The sequence below is a fragment of the Pan troglodytes genome, chromosome 6 (genome assembly GCF_028858775.2).
Source record: "Pan troglodytes isolate AG18354 chromosome 6, NHGRI_mPanTro3-v2.0_pri, whole genome shotgun sequence".
Classification (NCBI taxonomy): Eukaryota; Metazoa; Chordata; class Mammalia; order Primates; family Hominidae; genus Pan; species Pan troglodytes.
In genome coordinates, this window is record NC_072404.2 from 173994096 (window position 1) to 174017391 (window position 23296).

At 50.3% G+C, this 23296-nt stretch overlaps 1 protein-coding gene across 10 annotated transcripts in view; it reads left to right on the forward strand.

The window, feature by feature from the left end:
• Positions 1 to 1993: 1993 nt before the first annotated feature.
• DYNC2I1 (dynein 2 intermediate chain 1) overlaps positions 1994 to 23296 on the forward strand; it is a 103270-nt gene continuing 81967 nt past the window's right edge. For 4 of the 10 annotated variants that reach the window (XR_010159096.1, XR_010159097.1, XM_054655440.2 and 1 more), the window contains exons 1-4: positions 1994 to 2207; positions 3017 to 3121; positions 17120 to 17173; positions 18399 to 18819. Coding sequence is in view for 5 of the 10 variants with exons in the window: in XM_054655440.2 (XP_054511415.2) it covers positions 2193 to 2207; positions 3017 to 3121; positions 17120 to 17173; positions 18399 to 18819 (595 nt within the window). In the remaining 5 variants the exon portion in view is untranslated. Of the gene's footprint in view, positions 2208 to 3016; positions 3122 to 14424; positions 16749 to 17119; positions 17174 to 18398; positions 18820 to 22247; positions 22344 to 23296 lie in introns of those variants that run through there. The other 6 variants (XR_010159094.1, XR_010159095.1, XM_024358160.3 and 3 more) reach the window with 3 other exon arrangements.

Genomic DNA, 23296 nt, shown 5'->3' on the forward strand with positions numbered 1-23296 from the left:
GGGGGCGGGGCTGGGGGATAGCATTAGGAGAAATACCTAATGTAGATGACGGGTTGATGGGTGTCGCAAACCACCGTGGCATGTGTATACCTATGTAACAAACCTGCACGTTCTGCACATGTACCCCAGAACTTAAAGTATAATAATAATAAAAAAAGAGAAGGGGGTTTGTTTTGGGAAAGGGCTGTTATCTTTCTTTCAAAGTTAAACTATTCTACGACCAGGAATGGACAAGGACAGCTTGGAGGTTAGAAGCAAGATGGAGTCAGGTTAGATCTCTTTCACTGTCATAATTTTCTCAGTTCTAATTCTTGCAGAGGTAGTTTCAGACTTAAGTTGCAGATCTAAAGTTACAATTGGCGTGTCTTTGTTTAAGTGAGGACACACATCTTGAAAGGTCTCCAGGCTGGCAAAACATTTACACCTGGGAGACTGGTGGGGGCCAAGGTGCCCGGCCCTGCCTTCAGGGGGACCTGGCTGGCAGGAGCCTTGCAGCCTGCAAAGCAACAGCTGTGCATTTGGAAGAGGGTGTTGGGCGACTCGGCTTGTAACCACCCAAGGGGTTCACCTTGCCCGCTGCCTAGACAGAGCTGATTGAGATGGGGGAACTGCAATAGAGAAAGAGTAATTTACACAGAGCTGGCTGTGCAGGAGACTAGAGTTTTATTATTACTCAAATCCGTCTCCTTGAGCATTGAAGCATTCAGGGATCAGAGTTTTCAAGGATAACTTGGGTGGGGGGAAGCCAGTGAGCCAGGAGTGCTGATTGGTCAGAGATGAAATCATAGGGAGTCAAAGCGGTCTTCTTGCCCTTATCAGTTCCTGGGTGAGGGGCCACAAGATCAGATGAGCCAGTTTATTGATCTGGGTGGTGCCAGCTGATCCATCAAGTGCAGGTGCTGCAAAATATCTCAAGCACTGATCTTAGGAGCAGTTTAGGGAGGGTCAGAATATTGTAGCCTCCAGCTGCATGACTCCTAAAACGTAATTTCTAATCTTGTGGCTAACATCAGTCCTACAAAGGCAATCAAGTCCCCAGGCAAGAAGAAGGCCTGCTTTGGGAAAGGGCTGTTACTGTCTGTGTTTAAACTATAAAATATAAACTAAGTTTCTCCCAAAGTTAGTTCAGCCTACTGCCAGGAAGGAACAAGGACAGCTTGGAGGTCAGAAGCAAGATGCTGTGGGTTAAGTTACACCTCTTTTACTGCCTCAGTTATAATTTTGAAAAGGCGGTTTCAGGCTTTCAGCCCTAACTTTCCCTTTGGCTGAAGGAGTTCGGAGGTCCTGAGAGTTTTTGATTTTCCGTGTTGGATAAAAACAGTCCCTCAACGTTGATTCCTGCCTACCTTACTGCTTGTTTTTATCAAAAGACGACATATGGGAATATAATTTGTTAAGTGCAAAGCCTTATTCAAATGTAAAGCTCTTTTCTTTTTTTTTTTTTTGAGACAGAGTCTCGCTCTGTCGCCCAGGTTGGAGTGCAGTGGCGTGATCTCGGCTCACTGCAAGCTCCGCCTCCCGAGTAGCTGGGACTACAGGCGCCTGCCACTGCGCCCAGCTATTTTTTTTTTTTTTTGTATTTTTAGTAGAGACGGGGTTTCACCGTGTTAGCCAGGATGGTCTCGATCTTGTGACCTCATGATCCACCCGCCTCGGCCTCCCAAAGTGCTGGGATTACAGTCGTGAGCCACCGCGCTCGGCCTCAAACGTAAAGCTCTTTTCAATATCTGCTCTCCCTTTCTATCTTCCCCGACTGTCAGTCCGGTCCCGCGGGAACCCGGGGCGGGTTAGGGCGAGTCAAGAGCCCCTGCACCCCAAGTCAGGGTACTGCACCTACCCCTTGGGGAGACCAACGACCGCTCGGTCCTCTGCTGCTCCTGCCTGGCGGTTGCTAGGAGCCGGGGAAGCGCAGGCGCATTGGGAGGGGCCGCGGGCACGCCGAGCAGCGACCACTCGGCCTTCCCCTGCTCCTGCCTGCCAGGAGCTAAAAATGCCGGGGATGCGCAGGCGCACTGGGAGAGGCCGCAGGGCACGCTGGGCAGCGCCTCTGGGTCCTCTGCTGCTCCTGCCTGTCGGTTGCTAGGCGCTGGGACGCGCCTCCCGAAGGGTGCGGGGCACAGGTGGCCTCTTCGGGGTGGGCCGCGCCTGGCCGGGGCCGAGGACACCGCGGCCGCCCGGGCCTGCGGGAAGCGATGGAGCCCGGGAAGGTCGGTGCGGCGCTGGGTCTGGGCGAGGGGTGGTCGAGCTTCGCGGACTCCTTCGGGCGCCGCTAGCCGCGCCGCCGCCGCCCTCCCTTTGCGCAGCGGTTCTCTCGGCCGGGCCGGGGCTTCCCGGAGGAGCCGCGGTGCCTCCGAGGCAGGAAGGGAAACGGAGGCGCGGCTGGCCGTCGGCGTGAGGGATGGCAGGACGCCGGGCTCCCGGCGGTCGGGAGAGGCGGTCTGTGCAGCCTCAGGCCTGGGGTCGCCGCCGCGGCCGGTCTCCTCGCGCCCGGCCTGGAGGCGGCCTCGGCCCCTGCTGCGGGGCCGGGGTGGCTGAGGAGCCATGTTTAAAATTTTATTAAATTTTAGCTGATTTAAGTTTAAATATGACTTGTCACAGTTTAAGAGGTTGAGAGAGTGCAGCCTGGGTGCTTGAGTTTGAATTCGGGCTTTTGTATTTACTTGTATGACCTTGGCAAACTCACTTAACATGTCTTGTTTTCTAATTCATTCAGTGGGCACAATAATAATAGCAACATTATAGGGTGTTTAAGAAGATTAAGTGAGATATTATGTGTAAAAGTGCATAGACCAGTGCCTGCTTTCATTAACACTCAATAAATGTTAGATATTACTGTATTATTCTTGTTGTCTATTGATTCCCCACTAAAAGATGAGGAATTTAATTTGCATACATTTTCTTCTACCTTCACTCCTATTATTTTTTCCCCGTCACTTACCTTTATGTGTTGAATAATACTCCTTAATTTGTATTTTATGTTATATAAAACCTTACGTTTTTTTTTTTTTTTTTTGAGATGGAGTCTTACTCTGTCACCAGGCTGGAGTGCAATGGCACGAACTTGGCTTACTGCAACCTCCGACTCCAGGGTTCAAGAGATTCTCCTGCCTCAGTCTCCCGAGTAGGTGGGATTACAGATGTCCGCCACCATGCCCAGCTGATTTTTGTATTTTTAGTAGAGATGAGGTTTCACCGTGTTGGCCAAGATGGTCTTGATCTCCTGACTTCGTGAGCCACTGCACCCGGCCTTTTTTTTTTTTTTAAAAAAAAGATAATTCCGCTTGTCGCCCAGGCTGGAGTACAGTGGCACGATCTCTGCTCACCGCAACCTCCAACTCCCGGGTTCCAGCGATTCTCCTGCCTCAGCCTCCCGAGTAGCTGGGATTACAGGCAAGCGCCACTATGCCTGGCTAATTTTTGTATTTTTAGTAGGGATGGGGTTTCTGCATGTTGGTCAGGCTAGTCTCGAACGCCTGACCTCAGGTGATCCGCCCGCCTTGGCCTCCCAAAGTGCTGGGATTACAGGCGTGAGCCACCGCGCTAGGCCAACCTTAGATAGTATTTTTTTTAACTTTCCCCTAGTTAAGATTAGGAAGCTACTGCCCTGCACTCCCCATTTCTCACTAAACCCACTAATTTCCTGACCCTGTCATCTTCTATGCTATTCTCTTTACATTTCTTTAAGTTACTCTGTAACTTACATTGTCCGTGATTTGTTTATAGGTTGATTTTAAAAATGAAAACCAATAAACACTATAACATCATGGTTATATACGTTTTCATTGCAGAACCAAATAGTCAGATTGGACCAATAGATACAATGGAGTCCTGTATTCTAAGCTCACTCTGCTCAGAGAACAATGTTTCTGGTGTCAGGGTAAAAGGGGTCATCTTTTCTTACATTCAGTTAATGTACCACAATGTAGTTTGCTTATTATTTGGACCATGTCTTTCGTAAATGGCCCTATTTGCCCTTTTTTTTTAGTTTTGGCAAAAAAGAACATATGCTGTTTTAAATTTTTAAACCTTATGATGTCTTCTAGCTTATTAGTGTCATATTACCTGTTTAATGAAATTCTCTTAAATTCTTCCCAGAGCTCACTGACTTTATGTTCTCATCAGGACAAATTATTTTCTAGACATGCACAGAGCTATGATCTGGGAATTCTTTCTCATTGTGCTTCTGGGTTAGGCCTACTGTTTCTTGGATCAAGTGTCTCCCTCTTTTTTGAAATCTCCCTGCTTTTTCCAGTGGAGTATCCCCTCCCCTCCCGTTTCCTCTCCCCTCCCCTTTCCCCTCCCTTCTCCTCCCCTCCCCTTTCCCCTCCCCTCCCCTTTCCCCTGCCCTCCCCTTTCCCCTCCCTTCCCCTCCCCTCCTCTTTCCCCTCCCCTCCCCTTTCCCCTCCCTTCCCCTGCCCTCCCCTTTCCCCTCCCTTCCCCTGCCCTCCCCTTTCCCCTGCCCTCCCCTTTCCGCTCCCTTCCCCTCCCCTCCCCTTTCCCCTCCCTTCTCCTCCTCTCCCCTCCCCTTTCCCCTCCCCCCTCCCCTTTCCTTTCCTCCCCTCCCCTCCCCTTTCCTTTCCTCCCCTCCCCCCCTTTCCTTTCCTCTCCTTTCCTTTCTTCAGAGTCTTGCTCATTCACCCAGGTTGGAGTGCAGTGACACGCTCACAGCTCACTGCAGCCTCAACCTCCCAGGCTCAAGCAAGGCTCTTGCCTTGGCTTCCCAAAGTGCTGGGACTACAGGTGCAAGCTACCATGCCTGGCCTATCGCATACCTTTTTAGACAAGAGTATATGTGGGAAGAAAACTGTATGCCCTAAGAATATCCTTATTATACTGATAGATTGTTTAAGAGTTTGGCTTAGCATATAATTCTAGGAGCAAAATAATTTCCCAGAACTTCGAAGATGGTTTACTTTTGTCTTCTAGCAGTGTGTTTGGCTGATGAGATATCTTTGTGAGTAACATTTTCTTTCTCTCCAGAAGATTTAGGATCTTTATCTGTGATGTTCTGAATATGGATGTAGTTTGTTATAGATCTTTTTTCATTCGTTATTTTTGACATTTGACTGTCCCTTGGGGTTTTATTCTGATACATATTTAATACATAAAATTCATTTTTTTTGAGACAGAGTCTTGCTCCGTCGCCCAGGCTGGAGTGCAATGGCGTGATCTCAGCTCACTGCAACCTCCACCTCCCAGGTTAAAGCGGTCCTCCTGTCTCAGTCTCCTGAGTAGCTGGGATTACAGATGTGTGTCATCACACCCAGCTAATTTTTGTATTTTTAGCAGAGACGGGATTTCATCGTGTTGTCCAGGCTGGTCTTGATCCGCCCACCTCGGCCTCCCAAAGTGCTGGGATTATAGGCATGAGCCACTGTGCCAGGCCAGTAAATAAACATTTTTAAAGTAGCAAAAGCAACAGACCTCAGAGCTGGATATTTCCTGGCAACTAATGAATTCCTGTAACAGGTTCTCAATTGCAAGTCGGTCTTTAACTTTTTAGGAAGTTAACCCATGGGTCATTAGAATCTAATTATGTAACTATTATGCTGCGATATAGAATTAATTAGTATAGTCTATTTCATAAGGTAAGGGGAAGGATAAAGTTTTCATGAGATTACTGGAATAAAATTGTATTGGATTATTTTGGTATTAGAGTTTTTTTTTTTTTTTGGAGACGAAGTCTCACTCTTGTCCCCTAGGCTGGAGTGCAGTGGTGTGATCTCAGCTCACTCCATTCTCTGCCTCCTGGGTTCAAGCAGTTCTCCTGCCTCAGCCTTGCAAGTAGCTGAGATTACAGGCATGCGCCACTATGCTGGGCTAATTTTTTAAATATTTTTAGTAGAGACAGGGTTTCACCATGTTGGCCAGGCTGGTCTGGAACTCCTGACCTCAGGTGATTCACCAGCCTCAGTCTCCCAAAGTGCTGGGATTACAGGCGTGAGCCATCTCACCCCGCTGGTATTATAGCTTTTAGTATACACCAAGCGTTTCTTTCAGTTTGTTTCATTGTACTTAGTTGCTCACATAATTAATATGATGAATATAAATAGTTTTATGTTCTTTATTTGTACTGAGATCATACCAAGTTTCAGTATGTTGTAGCTATTGGAAAAAACTTAATGGTACCTTTGCAGGCTTTACACCTGCCTGCATGGTGACAATTTTCTTTAATATTAGCTCTTTCAAAACTCTTTATCTTGTTGACAATGTGTATGACTATTAATTTTTATGGTCAATGAAAATTTTAGAAATTTCTAAGTTTTTTTGTTACCAAACAATTGATAGGTAATGTGTGAGTTTATTGTTATGAAATTTATTACTCATAGCTTGAAAAATGTAAACATATGTTTTTTAGGTTATTCTTAGTTTAAAATAAATTTCTACCCTTTTTATTTTCATGTGAGATATGTACTAGTGATGTGAACTGTTTAGGTACAGTGCAATGCCGTTTCATTCCGTTTTTAGAAAGGCTGAATGTTTTAGAGTAGCTACAGTGGGGTCTCCAAGGTTGGTCCTCACTAATCCGCTTGTGGGGTTCCTCCAGAGAACTGCAGAAACTCTGGCATGAACTCTCCATTCAAAGCCCTGTGCTGATTCTTGACGAAAGTTTAACACTGCTCCTCGCAGCGTAAGGCCACCTCTGGGACAACCCAGCTCAGTGTTGTCTGAAAGAGCTCAGGGCTGTCAGAATAATTTACTGTTTGTTTTAGCCAACACCTGGGGATAGGTCCCAGACATCCTTTCTGAAGAGAGTTTAAAAGGGCTTAAATTATGAATCCTTCTCTGTCGTTTTGAGATGTCTCTAAATCTGCAATTCAGGAGTGTCTTTGAAAAGATATCGGAAAGGACAGGACGGCCTCTGTTCTGGTCTCTCTGAGAAGGTAGAATCCTAACTACTGTAATTATCAGCTAGCAGACACAGCGAGCTTAATCTCAGTTATACTGACTAGCCTTTGTAATTTTTCACTTGAGCTCCCCTAGCCCGGGTTCTCCCCTAAAACACTCCCTCACCTCAGTGCAAACAGAAATGGAGCTCAGCTGTTTCCCGTCCTGCCTGCAGTTACTGAATGCATCCCCCTCCCCACACTTCTCATCTGTCAGCCGAGTCTAGAAAGGAATCAGCCTGAGGTCAGCTCTGTCTACAAAATAGACTCAGCGCAGCAGCATTTTAGGCATCTGCCGCTTTGACGTAGCAGCTCACAGATAGGACTCTCATCTGCAAATACATGCATACCGAAAACACGGGTGCTCCCTGCAGCCACGTTTGTCACACGGAGTACAGAGTGTTAGAAGCAGCCTGTGTGGTCACCAGCCAGGGCCTAGGTGAGTGAATTACGGTGACTATAGGGAATAACCTTGGATTCAGTGATGGAAACTGATCATCCTAGTTTTCTTAGTTAACGTTTTCTTCAGAGCACTTTTCCTACCAGGGAGCGTCAGTTACACAGTCAAGTAGTAGAATGAAGACCTGGATAGGCTGCATTTCATAATTTGGCCCTAAGTAATTTGATAACTTAAAAATTCTAGTGTAAGGAATTTTGAAAAAAAAATGAGGACAGCAAAAGATAAATTATGTCCCAGTCCTAAAGGCGGGAGCCAGACTTGCCCACTGGGTCTTTTAGCGTGCGCCCTAGTTTGGTGTGTTGCCATGCAGGGTTAGTGAAGCACACCACTCTGGCCGTTAGTGCTCCTGCTCATTCCACTCTGTAATTCTGAGAATTAATGTTGGTGTCGTCAACCTAAAGAAAATCCAGGCAAAATTAATTATAGAGACTATCAGGGCCACAGCCTGGGAAACACTGGGAGGCGCTCCAGAGAACAAAGGAGAGGCTTGAGTGTTTAAAGAGAAAAGGACGAATCAGGAGAGGGGACGATTACAAAATACTTTGTCAAGTACTGGTTTACAGAAATAACATTGATTATTGATTGGTTATACATCACTGAACTGCAGGTTACGAATTCTGGTGTCCAGTGTATGACATTGGTAGGTTAATTTATGGCTATTGGCCAGGTGTGGTGGCTCATGCTTGTAATCCTGGCACTTTGGGAGGCTGAGGTGGGAGGATCGTTTGAGGATGGGAGTTCGAGGCCAGCCTGGGCAACATAGCAAGACCCTATCTCTTAAAAAAAAAAAAAAAGCCTGGGCATGGTGGTGCATTTCTGTAGCCCCAGCTACTCAGGAGGCTGAGGTGGGAGGATTTCTTGAGCACAGGAGGTCAAGGTATGTAGTGAGCTATGATAGCACTGTGTCCGGAGTTGGTTCCTTCTGGTGGGTTCTTGGTCTCGCTGACTTCAAGAATGAAGCCACAGACCCTCGCGGCGAGTGTTACAATTCTTAAAGATGGTGTGTCCGGAGTTTGTTCCTTCAGATGTTCAGATGTGTCTGGAGTTTCATCCTTCTGGTGGGTTCGTGGTCTTGCTGACTTCAGGAGTGAAGCGACAGACCTTCGCAGTGAGCGTTACAGCTCTTAAAGATGGCGCATCCGGAGTTGTTTGTTTCTCCTGGTGGGTTCGTGGTCTCGCTGACTTCAGGAGTGAAGCCCCAGACCTTTGCAGTGAGTGTTACAGCTCATAAAGGTAGCATGGACTCAAAGAGTGAGCAGCAGCAAGATTTATTGTGAAGAACAAAGCACAGAGCTTCCACAGTGTGGAAGGGGACCCAAGCAGGTTGCCACTGCTGGCTGGGGGTGGGCGGAGGGGGGGGGCCAGCTTTTATTTCCTTATTTGGCCCTGCCCACATCGTGGTGCGTTTACAAACCTTTAGCTAGACACAGAGTGCTGATTGGTGTGTTTTTACAGAGTGCCAATTGGTGCGTTTACAAACCTTTGGCTAGATACAGAGCGCTGATTGGTGCGTTTTTACAGAGTGCTGATTGGTGCGTTTACAAACCTTCAGCGAGACAGAGTCCTGATTGGTGTGTTGACAGTCCTGTAGCTGGACAGAAAAGTTCTCCAAGTCCCCACCCACCCAGAAGCCCAGGAGGCTTCACCTGTCGGCACCACTGAACTCCAGCCTGGGTGACAGAATGAGACTCTTTAAATAATAATAATAATATGGCTGTTGGTGGTGGTGCTGAGTCAAGAGGTCATAAAGCAGGCTGTTTACTTAGCTCTGGGTGTGGGGGGAGCGGGACTTCCTTAGCTCCAGGTGTGTGTGGGGGGAGTGGGATGTCCTTAGCTGGGAGGGGGGTGTGGGGAGAGCGGGACGTCCTTAGCTCCCGGTGCGGGGGTGGGGGGGAGCGGGACGTCCTTAGCTCCTGGTGTGTGTGTGGTGGGGGTGAGCGGGACGTCCTTAGCTCCGGGTGCGGGGCGGTGGGGAGCGGGACGTCCTTAGCTCCTGGTGTGTGTGGGGGGAAGGGGGACGTCCTTAGCTCCTGGTGTGTGTCGGGTGGGCGGTGAGCGGGACTCCTTAGCTCCGGGTGTGTGGGGGGAAGGGGGACGTCCTTAGCTCCCGGTGCGGGGCGGTGGGGAGCGGGACGTCCTTAGCTCCTGGTGTGTGTGGGGGGAAGGGGGACGTCCTTAGCTCCTGGTGTGTGTCGGGGGGGCGGTGAGCGGGACTCCTTAGCTCCGGGTGTGTGGGGGGAAGGGGGACGTCCTTAGCTCCCGGTGCGGGGGCGGGGGAGCGGGACGTCCTTAGCTCCGGGTGTGGGACAGAGAGCGAGACGTCCTTAGCTCTGGGTGGAGGGGGTGCGGGATGTCCTTAGCTCCGGGTGTGTGTGGGAGAGCCGGACGTCCTTAGCTCCGGGTGTTGGAGGGGGGAGCGGGACGTCCTTAGCTCCTGGTGTTGGAGGGGGGAGCGGGACGTCCTTAGCTCCGGGTGTTGGCGGGGGGAGCAGGACGTCCTTAGCTCCGGGTGTTGGAGGGGGGAGCGGGACGTCCTTAGCTCCCGGTGTTGGAGGGGGGAGCGGGACGTCCTTAGCTCTGGGTGTTTGGTGGGGAGCAGGATGTCCTTAGCTCCTGGTGTTTGGTAGGGAGCAGGACGTCCTTAGCTCTGGGTGTCGGGGAGCAGGACGTCCTTAGCTCTGGGTGTCGGGGAGCGGGACGTCCTTAGCTCCGGGTGTTGGAGGGGGGAGCGGGACGTCCTTAGCTCTGGGTGTTTGGTGGGGAGCAGGATGTCCTTAGCTCCTGGTGTTTGGTAGGGAGGAGGACGTCCTTAGCTCTGGGTGTCGGGGAGCGGGACGTCCTTAGCTCCGGGTGTTGGAGGGGGGAGCGGGACGTCCTTAGCTCCGGGTGTTGGAGGGGGGAGCGGGACGTCCTTAGCTCCTGGTGTTGGGGGGAGCAGGACGTCCTTAGCTGCGGATGTGGGGGAGAGCGGGACGTCCTTAGCTCCGGGTGTGTGGGGGGAAGGGGGACGTCCTTAGCTCCCGGTGCGGGGGCGGGGGAGCGGGACGTCCTTAGCTCCGGGTGTGGGACAGAGAGCGAGACGTCCTTAGCTCTGGGTGTCGGGGAGCGGGACGTCCTTAGCTCCGGGTGTTGGAGGGGGGAGCGGGACGTCCTTAGCTCTGGGTGTTTGGTGGGGAGCAGGATGTCCTTAGCTCCTGGTGTTTGGTAGGGAGCAGGACGTCCTTAGCTCTGGGTGTCGGGGAGCGGGACGTCCTTAGCTCCGGGTGTTGGCGGGGGGAGCGGGACGTCCTTAGCTCCGGGTGTTGGAGGGGGGAGCGGGACGTCCTTAGCTCCGGGTGTTGGAGGGGGGAGCGGGACGTCCTTAGCTCCTGGTGTTGGGGGGAGCAGGACGTCCTTAGCTGCGGATGTGGGGGAGAGCGGGACGTCCTTAGCTCCGGGTGTGTGGGGGGAAGGGGGACGTCCTTAGCTCCCGGTGCGGGGGCGGGGGAGCGGGACGTCCTTAGCTCCGGGTGTGGGACAGAGAGCGAGACGTCCTTAGCTCTGGGTGTCGGGGAGCGGGACGTCCTTAGCTCCGGGTGTTGGAGGGGGGAGCGGGACGTCCTTAGCTCTGGGTGTTTGGTGGGGAGCAGGATGTCCTTAGCTCCTGGTGTTTGGTAGGGAGCAGGACGTCCTTAGCTCTGGGTGTCGGGGAGCGGGACGTCCTTAGCTCCGGGTGTTGGCGGGGGGAGCGGGACGTCCTTAGCTCCGGGTGTTGGAGGGGGGAGCGGGACGTCCTTAGCTCCGGGTGTTGGAGGGGGGAGCGGGACGTCCTTAGCTCCGGGTGTTGGAGGGGGGAGCGGGACGTCCTTAGCTCCTGGTGTTGGGGGGAGCAGGACGTCCTTAGCTGCGGATGTGGGGGAGAGCGGGACGTCCTTAGCTCCGGGTGTGGCGGGGGGAGCAGACGTCCTTAGCTCCGGGTGTGTTGGGTGGGAGCGGGAAGTCCTTAGCTCCCGGTGTGTGTGTGTGGTGGCGGGGGAGCAGGACGTCCTTAGCTGCGGATGTGGGGGAGAGCGGGACGTCCTTAGCTCCGGGTGTGGGGGGGGAGCAGACGTTCTTAGCTCTGGGTGTGGCGGGGAATGAGACGTGACCACTGTCACATTTCAGTGGCTCTGGGCCTAAACATTTAAAGGAGCTCACATTCCTCAGATTAGTTTCTTTTCTTTCTCAGTGTCATGCAGGGAACAGGATGACGATGTGGACGTCAGCGCTATACCACTGGGTCCATGTAGATGAATGTCACAGGGTTGGGCCGCGGTGTCTCTGTCATGTGGGGACTCAGGCTGAAGAGTGCCTTTGCTGCTTTGCACAGAGCTAGTGGTCATCCTGAAGGTCCAGAATGGATTTATGGCAGTGTCCCTGGAAGGAAGAGTGGATTTAGAAACATGTTAGAAGCAGAAATAGTAGTATCTGGTGATGCTTTCCTCTGTTTATTTTTTAATAGAGATGGGGTCTCGCTGTGTTGCCTGGGCTGGAGTGCAGTGGCAGTTACCACAGCTCACTGCAGCCTCGACCTCCTGGGCTCAAGTGAGCCTCCTGTCTTAGCCTCCTGAGTAGCTGGGACTGCGGTTGAATCACCATGCTTGGCTGATTTATTTTTTGATGGAGATGGGGTCTTGCTGTGTTGCCCTGGCTGGTCTTGAACTCCTGGGCTCAAGTAATCTTCCTACCTCAGCCTAGCAAAGTGTTAGGATTACAGGTGTGAGCCACCGTGCCTGGCTCAAAATAACTTCTTTTAAACATTTCTTAATGTTCAATTAACTAGTTCAAATCAGTATTTAACCTCTGATGAGTGTTTTCTAAAAGAGGAGGCTGGGTTGGAAAGCAAGGGGAGAAGCCCACTGCCCACAGGTGGCTGCAGATGCCAGTGGCACCTTCTCGCTGGAGTCTGCCCAGCTGTCGGAGGTTATGTGGCAGGAACAATGAGCGTCAGGTCCAGGGGTTTCTGCTGTTTGGCTTACAGAGCGCGGAAGCCCTCACACCCACTCGGAGTGGGGGTCGGACAAGATGGCACAGGGGTGGGGTTTGCTTTCCATCTGGGCTGTGAGTGTCCTCCCTGAAGTGAGGTTTTGGCTTCACCACCTCTGATGGTGCACCTTGGAGGTGATACCACCTTGGAAGTGATTTCAGCCCAGGTTTACTTCTCCTTGGATTTCAGGATGAGATGAGAGTGGGGAAAAGAATTCCCTTGAAGCCCTGCATTGAGGGGAAGGGGAGTTAAATCAGTTTCATCTGTTTTATTCGGGAGGCAAATCAAAGGGATGTAAACATTGTTCAGGGTTCTTACTGTACAGTTCTCCATAGAATTTTGTTATGAAAAGGTTCTAGATGATTTAGTTGATGTTAATCGAGCATAAATCGAGGGACAGAGGCCCTGGGGAGCTGGTGCTGGGCAGCCGCTCATCTCCTGTTTGCTTGCCATGTCCATGAAGGATGCTGGCCCAGGACAGGTGCTTGCAGATGCTGAAGACCGCAGGCTCCAGTTCTCATCCACTAGTGCGTGGGCAGAATCATGCTGATGGTTTTGCTGCTTAGCTCTCCTGAGTCTCCTCACCCCAGTCCCCAGGTTGGGGTTTGTTCCACTCCTGGGAGTGCTGGGGAACTTTGCCCTTTGGTTCCGTACTTGGAGAGTTGATTTTAAGCGTGGATTGCTGGGCTGCTCCATAGGGCAGAGTCTGAGGGCAGGTCAAGTTGGTCTTTAAAAGGCCTTGGCAGAAGCATGTGGTTTACATGTGGCAAGTGGGGACCGACAGCACCGGGGCAGGGAAGCTGTAAATCACTGTTGAACAGTTTGAAACTCTAGAGGGAGACAGCATGGATAGAAAACTTGAGGGTAAACAGTCCATATTAGCTGAGTTTTAAGTGCTCCAAAGTAGTCAGTATTCTGTGCACTGAAGAAAATGGCTGTTATTTTTCTTACTGAAAACTAGAGAGGCCGAAGAAGAATCCTGTGATCTCTGTCAGAGACCTCTTGTCTTCAGGGTTTTTAACTTTGTCAGTATCAGTAATGTTAACAACCATTAAGAAACCCCACTGGATGGGTTTTGTGACATACTTACTTTTCACATTCTGAGCTAGTGGCCTTGTGCCTTCCCAGTGTCCCCTGAATGTCCTCAGCGTCCCCTGTGTGCAGCGCCCATGTCTCCTGGTTGAACTGTCCCCTAATGTTCTAGGTGTCCCCTCTCTGTGGTGCCCATGTCTCCTGGTTGGACTGTCCATTGGTGTCCTGGGCATCCCTTCTCTGTGGTGCCCATATCTCCTGGTTGGACTGTCCCTGAGTGTCCTGGGTGTCCCCTCTCTGTGGTGCCCACGTTTCCTGGTTGGACTGCCCCTTGGTGTCCTGGGCGTCCCCTCTCTGTGGTACCCTGGTCTCCTGGGTCTCCTGGTTGGACTGTCCCCGAGTATCCTGGGCGTCCCCTCTCTGGTCACTCGTGTCCTGGGTTCCATTCAGCCCTTTTGTTTATAGCAGGTCCTATATTAAACCTCTCTGTAGGAGTTAACTTTAAACAAAGAGTTGGCCAGGCGTGGTGGCTCACAACTGCAATCCCAGCACTTTGGGAGGCCGAGGTGGGGGGCTCACCTGAGGTTGGGAGTTCGAGACCAGCCTGACCAACATGGGGTAACCCCATCTCTACTAAAATTACGAAACTTAGTGGTGGCAGGCGCCTGTAATCCCAGCTACTCAGGAGGCTGAGCCACGAGAATTGCTTGAACCTAGAAAGTGGAGGTTGCAGTGAGCTGAGATCGCACCACTGCACTCCAGCCTGGGCGACAGAGCAAGACTCCGTCTCAAAAAAAAAAAATAATTGTTTAATATATTTATGAGGTATTACAGCTTTTTTTGTTTGCCCTAATTTTCACATTCCAGGAAGAGTTTTAGTGGCTTGTCCATGAAAAGTTTCCATTTTTCATTTGGACTAAATCTGTTTTTTTTTTTTTTTTTGAAACAAACCCCCAAATGCTTCCTTTATTTATACCTTTAAGGAAGTGTTTCTCAAAGGGAAAAATTGAATAATTATGGTATATTCTCTGCAGGAAATCCTCCTTGATTGAGTTTGCTTAGCTGAGGTTAGGTTTATCATTAAGCTCTGTTGTACCAGGGTTGTGGGGTTGTGGGGTTGTACCCTGTGTTGTTGGAGTGTGTTACTATGGCGTGGTGATATGCGGTTAGGTTTAGCATGAAGCTCTGTTGTACCGGGGTTGTGGGGTTGTACCCTGTGTTGTTGGAGTGTGTTACTGTGGCGTGGTGATAAGCACCTGCGTGTTCTGCACTGAGGTTCTGCTGAGGCCTCAGTGCAGCTGTGGAGCAGGAGCGGCACAGAAGAAGGAGCTGTGGCTGCACTGGCAAAGCTCATGCTCCCCTCGGGGAGACCAGCGCGGATCTTGTAGGAATCGCTATCGCGAGGGTTGCCAGGAGGCAGTGGTGCAGTGTGACAGGAGGCGCCCCAGGTGGCAGCGAGGGTGCAGAAGGGGAGTCCCAACCTTGCCTTAGAGCACAGTCAACCTTTACTGTCCTCATGGTTCCTGTAGGTTAGGGTTTGGGGGTGGCGTTGGGGGACGTTAGGGTGCAGTCGTCACGCTCCCTGAAGGTTGCGTTGGGCTGAGGGGCCCTTCTGAGGTGTGGGCTGGTGCCGGCCTCTCCTGGGCCTCCCCGGGAGTGCTTGGGCATCCTTGTGCTATGGCGTCTCCCAGGGTGCGCGGTGAGAGCAAGCGGGCGCCACAGCCAGGTGGAAGCTCTGGAAGGGACCCTGAGCAGGAAGGCGCACAGCTGGGCCTCCACCCCGTCCTCCTCATCAGAAGTGTGGCAGGGCGGGCGGCTTGAGCTCAGGAGTTTGGGCAACATGGCGGAACTCCGTCTCTACAAAATACAGATATTAGCCGGGTGTCATCCCAGCTACTCAGGAGGCTGAGGCGGGAGGATGACTTGAGCCGAGGTTGCGCCACTGCACTCCAGCCTGGGTGACAGAACCAGACCCTGTCAAAAAAACAAAAAGACGACGATGAAGAAGAGTGTGACACAGAATCTGGCCCACGTTCGAGGAAGGGGAATCGGCTTGACTTGTAAAGGAAGGGTTGTTGAAGAGTCAGTGGAAATGGTTTAAGACCACGGCACCTTGTTATTTTAATATTCCCCTCAGATGCTTAGAACAGTTGGATACCTGGTGAGCCGGCTGTCCGGATGCCTCCTTTCCCGGCACGCACAGTGTGGATTCTCTAATGGCTGGTGGTCGTGAGGCGCTGCGACATGCTAAGCAGTGCTGGGTGACACAGAGGACTAAGATAGGCCTTCCTTTCCGGAAGGTGAGGGCTTAGCTGGAGCGATGTCATCACACTTGAAAGGTGGATTATCCAACGAGGAGCAAACACTTTCGCAGTAGAAACAACAAACATCAGAGGAGCTGGACGGTGTTTTTGGGCCTGGGGCCTTTCTTGGGTTTTATCTGCGCAGCCCCAGCTCTGCAGCAGGGCTCGGTGTGTGCGAGGAGCTTGGTGTGTATTTGCTGAATACAAGTACAGGGCCCAGGAGGGCCAGAGACACGGGTGAGCTTGTGGGCCCACCGGTTGCCCAGTGTAGCAGACGGGTGTGATAGGGTGTCCTCAGGGACAGGCAGGCTTTCTCTGGCGACCCTTGAGCATTCAGTCCACAGGTGTCGTTTCTGTTCCTGATTTGTTCCTTGGCAGGACTCTAGAGCCGAAAGCTGCTGAGCCTTGTGATGCCTCACTGTCCTCATTAGAAAAACTGAGCCGATAGTCTTCTTAGTAGGGTTATGAGATTTAAATATTGGTGCTTGAACAGGATAGCATCTGGTATGCACCAGATGCTAAACTTATTTCTGTCTGTCATACATCCCAGCTGCTGTTGCTGTGTAAGAGGCCGTGGTGTGAGACAACAGCAGCCTTCTAATTTTCTCACATACTCTGTGGATCAGGAGAGCTCACAGCAGCAGGCTTAGTTCTGTTGCTGATACCTGGGGCCTCGGCTGGGGAGACTTGAGGTTCAGGAGGTGGTGACTCATGAGGGGCCGCGGGAGCCGTGCCTCTCACACACCTGCCCTGGTGCTGGCTGTGAGGGACCCCTCTGGGCCCGTGCCTCTCACGCATCTGCCCTGGTGCTGGCTGTGAGGGACCCCTCTGGGCCCGTGGCTGTGGCATCTGCTGTGAGGGACCCTCTGGGCTGTGGCATCTGCAGGGGCCTCTCCCCGGGGCTGCTTCTCTTCCTCACAGGGAAGTATCTGGAGCTGCAGCCCAGGAGGACCAGGCAGAAACCCATTGTCCTGGGAGGCCCACGATACCTTCTGTCCTGGGTTGAGACCAGCGGCCGCAGAAGGAGCACAGACTCCCTCTGTGTGCGCAGCATTTGGGACGTGAGTCTGTTGTGGCTGTTTTTGGAAAATACAGTCTGACGCAAGATATTTTAAACCCACAGAATATTTGTCCTTCCTCTGTTGTTCAACTGCTGTTATAACTTGTTTTCACTTTTATTTTATAATATTTAAGTTTTGAAGTAGCCAAGGGCACACATTTTATAATAATGTGTCATTTTAGACTAGCGAATAATTTTTAAAAATCTGTATTTCTGTTACCTTTTATTCCAGGAGGTAGAGAAGTATTTTCTGGCATGTCAAGAATTAACTGCCATTGATTTAAATGGCATAATGAAAAAGCAGCTCACTACAACACAGAAAATTAATTATTTTAAACTTTAAACATTCTAACTTTATACTTTTCTATTTAGAGAAGAACCAAAGATGATACCTGGAAAGCAAATGACCTCAGAAAACATCTCTGGGTAATTATTGTAAAGATTTGGATTGGGATCTGTGCAGGACTCGTGTGGTTTTCTTGGACCTGCTTTACCTGGTACACGACACTGTATAACTTTGGTTACGTGTGCCTCATTTCAGAAGTACTTTGAACTCAGAGGTGAAGGTGTACAGCTAACAATCCCTCTGGAACGTTGGTTAAGCCAGCTGAACACTCCCACTGCTCGTGGGGCCCTGCCATGGCTCAGGGGCCTCCGCACTGCTTTGGGGCAGGGAGTGCTCACTTCAGGGGCCGCAGCGGTGGGTGGGGAGAGGGGCTTTGGGATTGAGAGAGAGTCCTGAGAGTTTTAGAACGAGGGTCCTTGTTTGTATGGGGCCCAGGCGGTTTGTGTCTTAGCGACTTTAAAACACAGCTTCAGTATCTCTCTTTTAACACATGTAGTATTTTATTTATTTATTTTTAGTTAATTAATTTTACTCTTTTTTTTAGAGACAGGGTCTCACTGTTTTGCCCAGGCCGGAGTGCAGTGGTGAAGTCATAGCCCACTGCAGCCTTGACCTTCTGGGCCTGAGCTGTCCTCCCACCTCAGTCTCTTGAGTAGCTAGGACTACAGGCATGAACCACCAGGCTTGCTAATTTTTTAATTTTTTAATTTTTTGGGGTAGAGATGGGGATCTTGCTATGTTGCTTGGGCTAGTCTTGAACTCCTGGCCTCAGGCAATCCTCCTGCCTTAGCCTCCCAAAGTGCTGGGATAATAGGTGTGAGATACCATGCCTGGTCCTACTTATTTTTTTTTAATTTTACTTTATTTTTCATATTTAGGGGGTACAGGTGCAGGTTTCTTACATGCATATCTTGTGGAGTGGTGAAGTCTGGGCCGTTAGTGCTCCTGACACCCGAATAGTACCTGTCACCCGAATAGTGAACATTGTACCCAATGGGTAATTTTTCACCCTCTAATACACGTAGTATTTTAGATTTGATTTGCCGATCAGTGTGAATGTCCATGATATTGGGGCGCTGGTGGGCAGTTGTAGAAATCTAAGCTTGACTCCATGTCCTTTAGTGTTCTAAGAACATCCATGCAGGCCTTGGCCCGTCTGGGATTGGAAACTGGGATTGGAAAGCAGCTGAATGCAAATATGTTTTAAGGCCCTTCAGCTGTGTGTGCTTCTCACATTCAGGTATTAAAAGTCTGATGGAAATCTGCCTTCCTGGTCACGGAGGACCCTTTGTTCTCTTGTTTCAGGCCATACAGTCAGGTGGTCCCAAGGAAGAAAGAAAGCACAGAGAGAAGAAGCTGCGTAAGGAGTCTGAGATGGACCTTCCTGAACATAAGGAGCCGAGGTGCAGGGATCCCGACCAGGATGCCAGGAGCAGAGACAGGGTGGCCGAAGTCCACACCGCTAAGGAGAGTCCTCGTGGGGAGAGGGACAGAGACAGACAGAGGGAGAGGAGAAGAGACGCAAAAGACCGGGAGAAAGAAAAGCTGAAGGAGAAACATCGAGAGGCAGAGAAGTCTCACAGCAGAGGAAAGGACAGGGAAAAAGAAAAAGACAGAAGGGCCCGGAAGGAAGAACTCCGGCAGACCGTGGCCCACCACAACCTGCTGGGCCAGGAGACACGCGACCGGCAGCTCCTGGAGCGGGCAGAGAGGAAAGGCCGCTCAGGTGGGTCCCCGCTTGCCTTCTGTGGTTCCACCCGAGGTGCCGCGTGGCTGCTGGTGACAGATTGATAGCTCGCTGCCTCCCCTCCCTCTCTCCCCCGCTTCCCTCCTTCCCCTTTCCTTTTTTTTCTGGACAGGGTCTTGCTCTGCCCCCAGGCTAGAGAGCAGTGGTGCCATCACAGCTCACGGCAGCCTCAACTTCCTGGGCTCAAGTGATCCTCCCACCGCAGCCTCCCAAAGCACTGGCATTACAGACGTGCCACCGTGCCCAGCTGGCTCTATTTCTTTTAAAAGTTCTTGCTGTTTGGGACATTTTCCTCTTTTGAAATGTTCATTTGTTATTTTTGTTTTCTCTCATAGTTTTCACAAATGTTTTATCTTTGAAGTTAGAGGTTCCTGTTCTCTCTGTTGCGGGGGGTGTGTGTGTGTACTTTTTATCATTGTTTTTCTTTTGGTATTTTAAAAACTTGTTCAGGCCAGGTGTGGTGGGTCATACCTGTAATCCCAGCACTTTGGGAGGCTGAGGTGGGAGGATCACTCCAGCCCAGGATTTTGAGACCAGCTTGGGGAACACAGGGAGACTCCATCACTACAAAAAATAAAAAAATTAGCTGTGTGTGGTGGCGCTTGCCTGTAGTTCTAGCTATTTGGTAGGCCGAGGTGGGAGGATCCCTTGAGCCCAGGAGGTCGAGGCTGCAATAAGCTATGATTGTGCCACTGCACTGCAGCCTGGGCAACAGAGTGAGACCCTGTCTCAAAAGAAAAAACAAAAGCTCTAAAAACCATTTAGCCAGCTGGGCGCAGTGGCTCACGCCTGTAATCCCAGCACTTTGGGAGGCCAAGGTGGGTGGATCACCTGAGGTCAGGAGTTCGAAACCAGTCTGGCCAACATGGTGAGACCCTGTCTCTACTAAAAATACAAAAAATTTAGCCAGGCGTGGTGGCGTGCGCCTGTAATCCCAGCTACTCAGGAGGCTGAGGCAGGGGAATTGCTTGAACCAGGGAGGGGGAGGTTATAGTGAGCTGAGATTGTGCCACTGTACTCCAGACAGAGCGAGACTCTGTCTCTAAAAGAAAAAAAAAAACCATTCAGCCAATGAAAGGAATAACAATTTTCTCATTATTAGCTAGAATTTTACTATTAAAACATATTTTAGGGCCAGGCACAGTGCCTCATGCCTGTAATCCTAGCACTTTGGGAGGCCGAGGTGGGCAGATCACTTGAGGCCAGGAGTTCAAGACCAGTCTGGCCAACATGGCGAAACCCCATCTCTACTGAAAAAAAAAGAAAAGCAAAAATTAGCTGGATGTGGTGGCACAGCTGCTTGGGAGGCTGAGGCATGAGAATCACTTGAACCCGGGAGGAGGAGGTTGCAATGAGCTGAGATCACGCCACTACACTCCAGCCTGGGTGACAGAGCGAGACTCTGTCTAAAAAAAAAAACCCCAAAAAACACAACCATATTTTAGACTTATTATCTCAATAAGGCTTATTATCTCCGTAAATCTGAATCCTCATCGTAAATAAACAAAAATAAACCTCTTTGATAAAAAATATTTTCTAAAAGTGTGTTTTATTTTATTTAGCTAAATTCCTAGGAACTGTAAGGTAAAGGTACATACTTTTTTTCCTCCCCAAATGGAAATTTCTTCAGTATTTTTTGGTTATATAGGTAGTATATGCTTCTTACAAAAATGTAAACTAGCGCATATAAATGCAGAAGGAATCTGTTAGAAGAATAGGTAGTTACTCTTAGAATCAGCAGAAGGGTTAGAAGGCCTGGCTGTGAAAAGGATGGAAATGAAGGGCCTTTACTCATTGCCACCATTAGATGTCTCTTATAGACACGGTGATCTGTTTATCCACTTCACTGCTGGTGGCCATTTGAGTCGTTTGCAGATTTAGACTATTAGGAATAAGGCTGCTAAGAATGTTATCATGCGTATTTTTTGGTGTTCATATATGTGCGTTTCTGTTGGGGTGGAATATACATGAGGTGGAATGGATGGGTTAGTTGGGTTACCACTAATTTTGTTTTCTTTAAAAATATATTTTATTTGTTGATTTATTACTTAAAGATATAAAGTAGAGTCAGGGTCTGTTGCCCAGGTTGTAGTGCAGTGATGTGATCACAGCCCACCACAGCCTTGAACTGAGTAGCAGAGTCTCCAGGCTCGCACCACTGCACCTGGGTAATTTATTATTCTTTTTGGAGATAGAGTCTCACTCTGTTGCCCAGGCTGGAGTGAAGAGGCGCGATCTCGGCCCACTGCAGCCTCCGCCTCCCTGGTTCAAGTGATTCCCGTGCCTCAGCCTCCCGAGTAGCTGGGACTATAAGCACACGCCACCACACCTGGCTAATTTTTTGTATTTTTAGCAGCGACGGGGGTTTCACCATGTTGGCCAGGCTCGTCTTGAACTCCTGAGCTCAGACAATCCACCCACCTTGACCTCCCAGAGTACTAGGATTATAGGCGTCAGCCACAGCGCCCGGCCAGCACCTGGATAATTAAAAAAAATTGTTTGTAGAGATGGGGCTCCACATGTTGCCCAGGCTGGTCTTGAACTGGTCTCTAGCAGTCCATTTATCTTGACCTCCCAAAGTGCTAGGATTATAAGTAGGAGCTACTGCACTTGGCCTAATTAATTTTTTTTTTTTTTTTTTTGAGATGGACTCTCACTCTGTTCCCCAGGCTGGAGTGCAGTGGTGTGATCTTGGCTCACTGCAGCCTCCGCTTCCCAGGTTCAAGTGATCCTTTCGTGCCTCAGCCCCCTGAGTAGCTGGGGTTATAGGCACGTGTCACCACGCCCTGCTATTGGCCTAATTAATTTTAACAGTAGCTGTCCTACTATTGAATGCTCTTTTCAAAATTATTGTTTTTGATGTTTTTGGTATTTATTTGCAATCAAATCTTTTGTTCTCAGATCACCCTTTTTTGGCTACCTGCTCATTTTTTCAGTGTGGTGTTGAAAGGAATTGTACTGGAAAGACTTTTGAAAACTGATCGTAGACTAGACTCTCTCTAGTTCTTTCCTCTGTACATCTCTTCTCATCTCCTTTCTTTCCGCAACGCCCATCTGTGCAGTGTGGCCTTTATCCAGGGCTGGGTCCCCAAGCCTCCTCTCCAGCAACCCCTTGCCCTTGCTGGCTGGATCTAGTCTCATGGTTTTAAATACTGTTTGTCTGTGTCCTTATTTCCAAGTTTTTACCCCCAGCTGGGCATCATCCCTGAATTCCAGGCTTGTGTATACCCTGTGCTTTGATGTCTAATGGGTAACACAAACGCAGTGTACCCCACATGAAGCTTCCGGTAGCCCCTCCACACCGGCTGTCCTGCAGGCTTACCCATCTCAGTTAATAGCACCTGCATCCTCGCGTCCTGAGATCAGAAGACCTGGGACATATCCTGATGCCCTGCTTTCTCTTCCAGTCTCTCGGAGAGTCCTGGGGTTTCAGCCTTGAAAATCTACCTGTTCTGGGGCCCTCCCTCTGTAACCCAGACTCCTAGAAGAGTGCTCAGTGCTTGGTAAATGCCTTTTTTTTTTTTTTCCTGAGAAGGAGTCTCGCTCTGTTGTCCAGGCTGGAGTGCAGTGTTGCAGTCTTGGCTCACTGCATCCTCTGTCTTCTGGGTTCAAGCAATTCTCTTCCTTAGCCTCCCGAGTAGCTGGGATTACAGGCGCACGCCACCACGCCCGGCTAATTTTTGTATTTTTAGTAAAGATGGGGTTTCACCATGTTGGCCAGGCTAATCTTGAACTCCTGACCTCGTGATCCACCTGCCTCGGCCTCCCAAAGTGCTGGGATTACAAGTGTGAGCTACCGTGCCCAGCCTGGTAAATGCTTTTTGAATGAATGCACTTTGCCTCAGTGATCTTTGAAAGTTTAACTTTGCCCTGATCTTTTAAGGTGTCCACTCTCTGAATTTTACATCTGATGCCTTTTTTGTGTGCAGATTCAGAAGTGAAAGTCCAGCTTTCCTTGTTGGATGATGCTTTGGTGTCATCGGTACCTGCCTGGCTCTGTTTGCCCCCGGTCTCTCTTGCAGGTCATACTGGGCCTTGGTGCTTCAGCCTCCCCAGCCCAGGATGGATGCCATAGTCTGGTGCCCTGGGGAGTCAGCTGCACCCGGCTTCCTTGTTGATTCAGGGGCCTCTGGCTTCCTTGGTCCCCTCAGCAGTGGGGGTGCCAGGAGGTATGGGGGCTACTCTGGGTCCTCAGTGCATCCAGGAGGGCAGGCATTTCCCTGGAGCTCACATTTGGCTAAAGTGTTTGGCTGACTGGGCTGGTTCTCCTGTTCAGACTAAGCTCTGCTTCTGCGTGATACGCAGAAACCCTGAAGGCTGTATGAGTTTGGTCTGGTGCCCTCTTGAATTTCCAAGGGTTACTCAGACATTTGCCTGGTTGCTTCAGCAGCAAACTGAGTGAGGCAAGAAGTCTCTCTGTTCCTTAGTGTACGAGTCTGTCCTCATACTGCTGTAA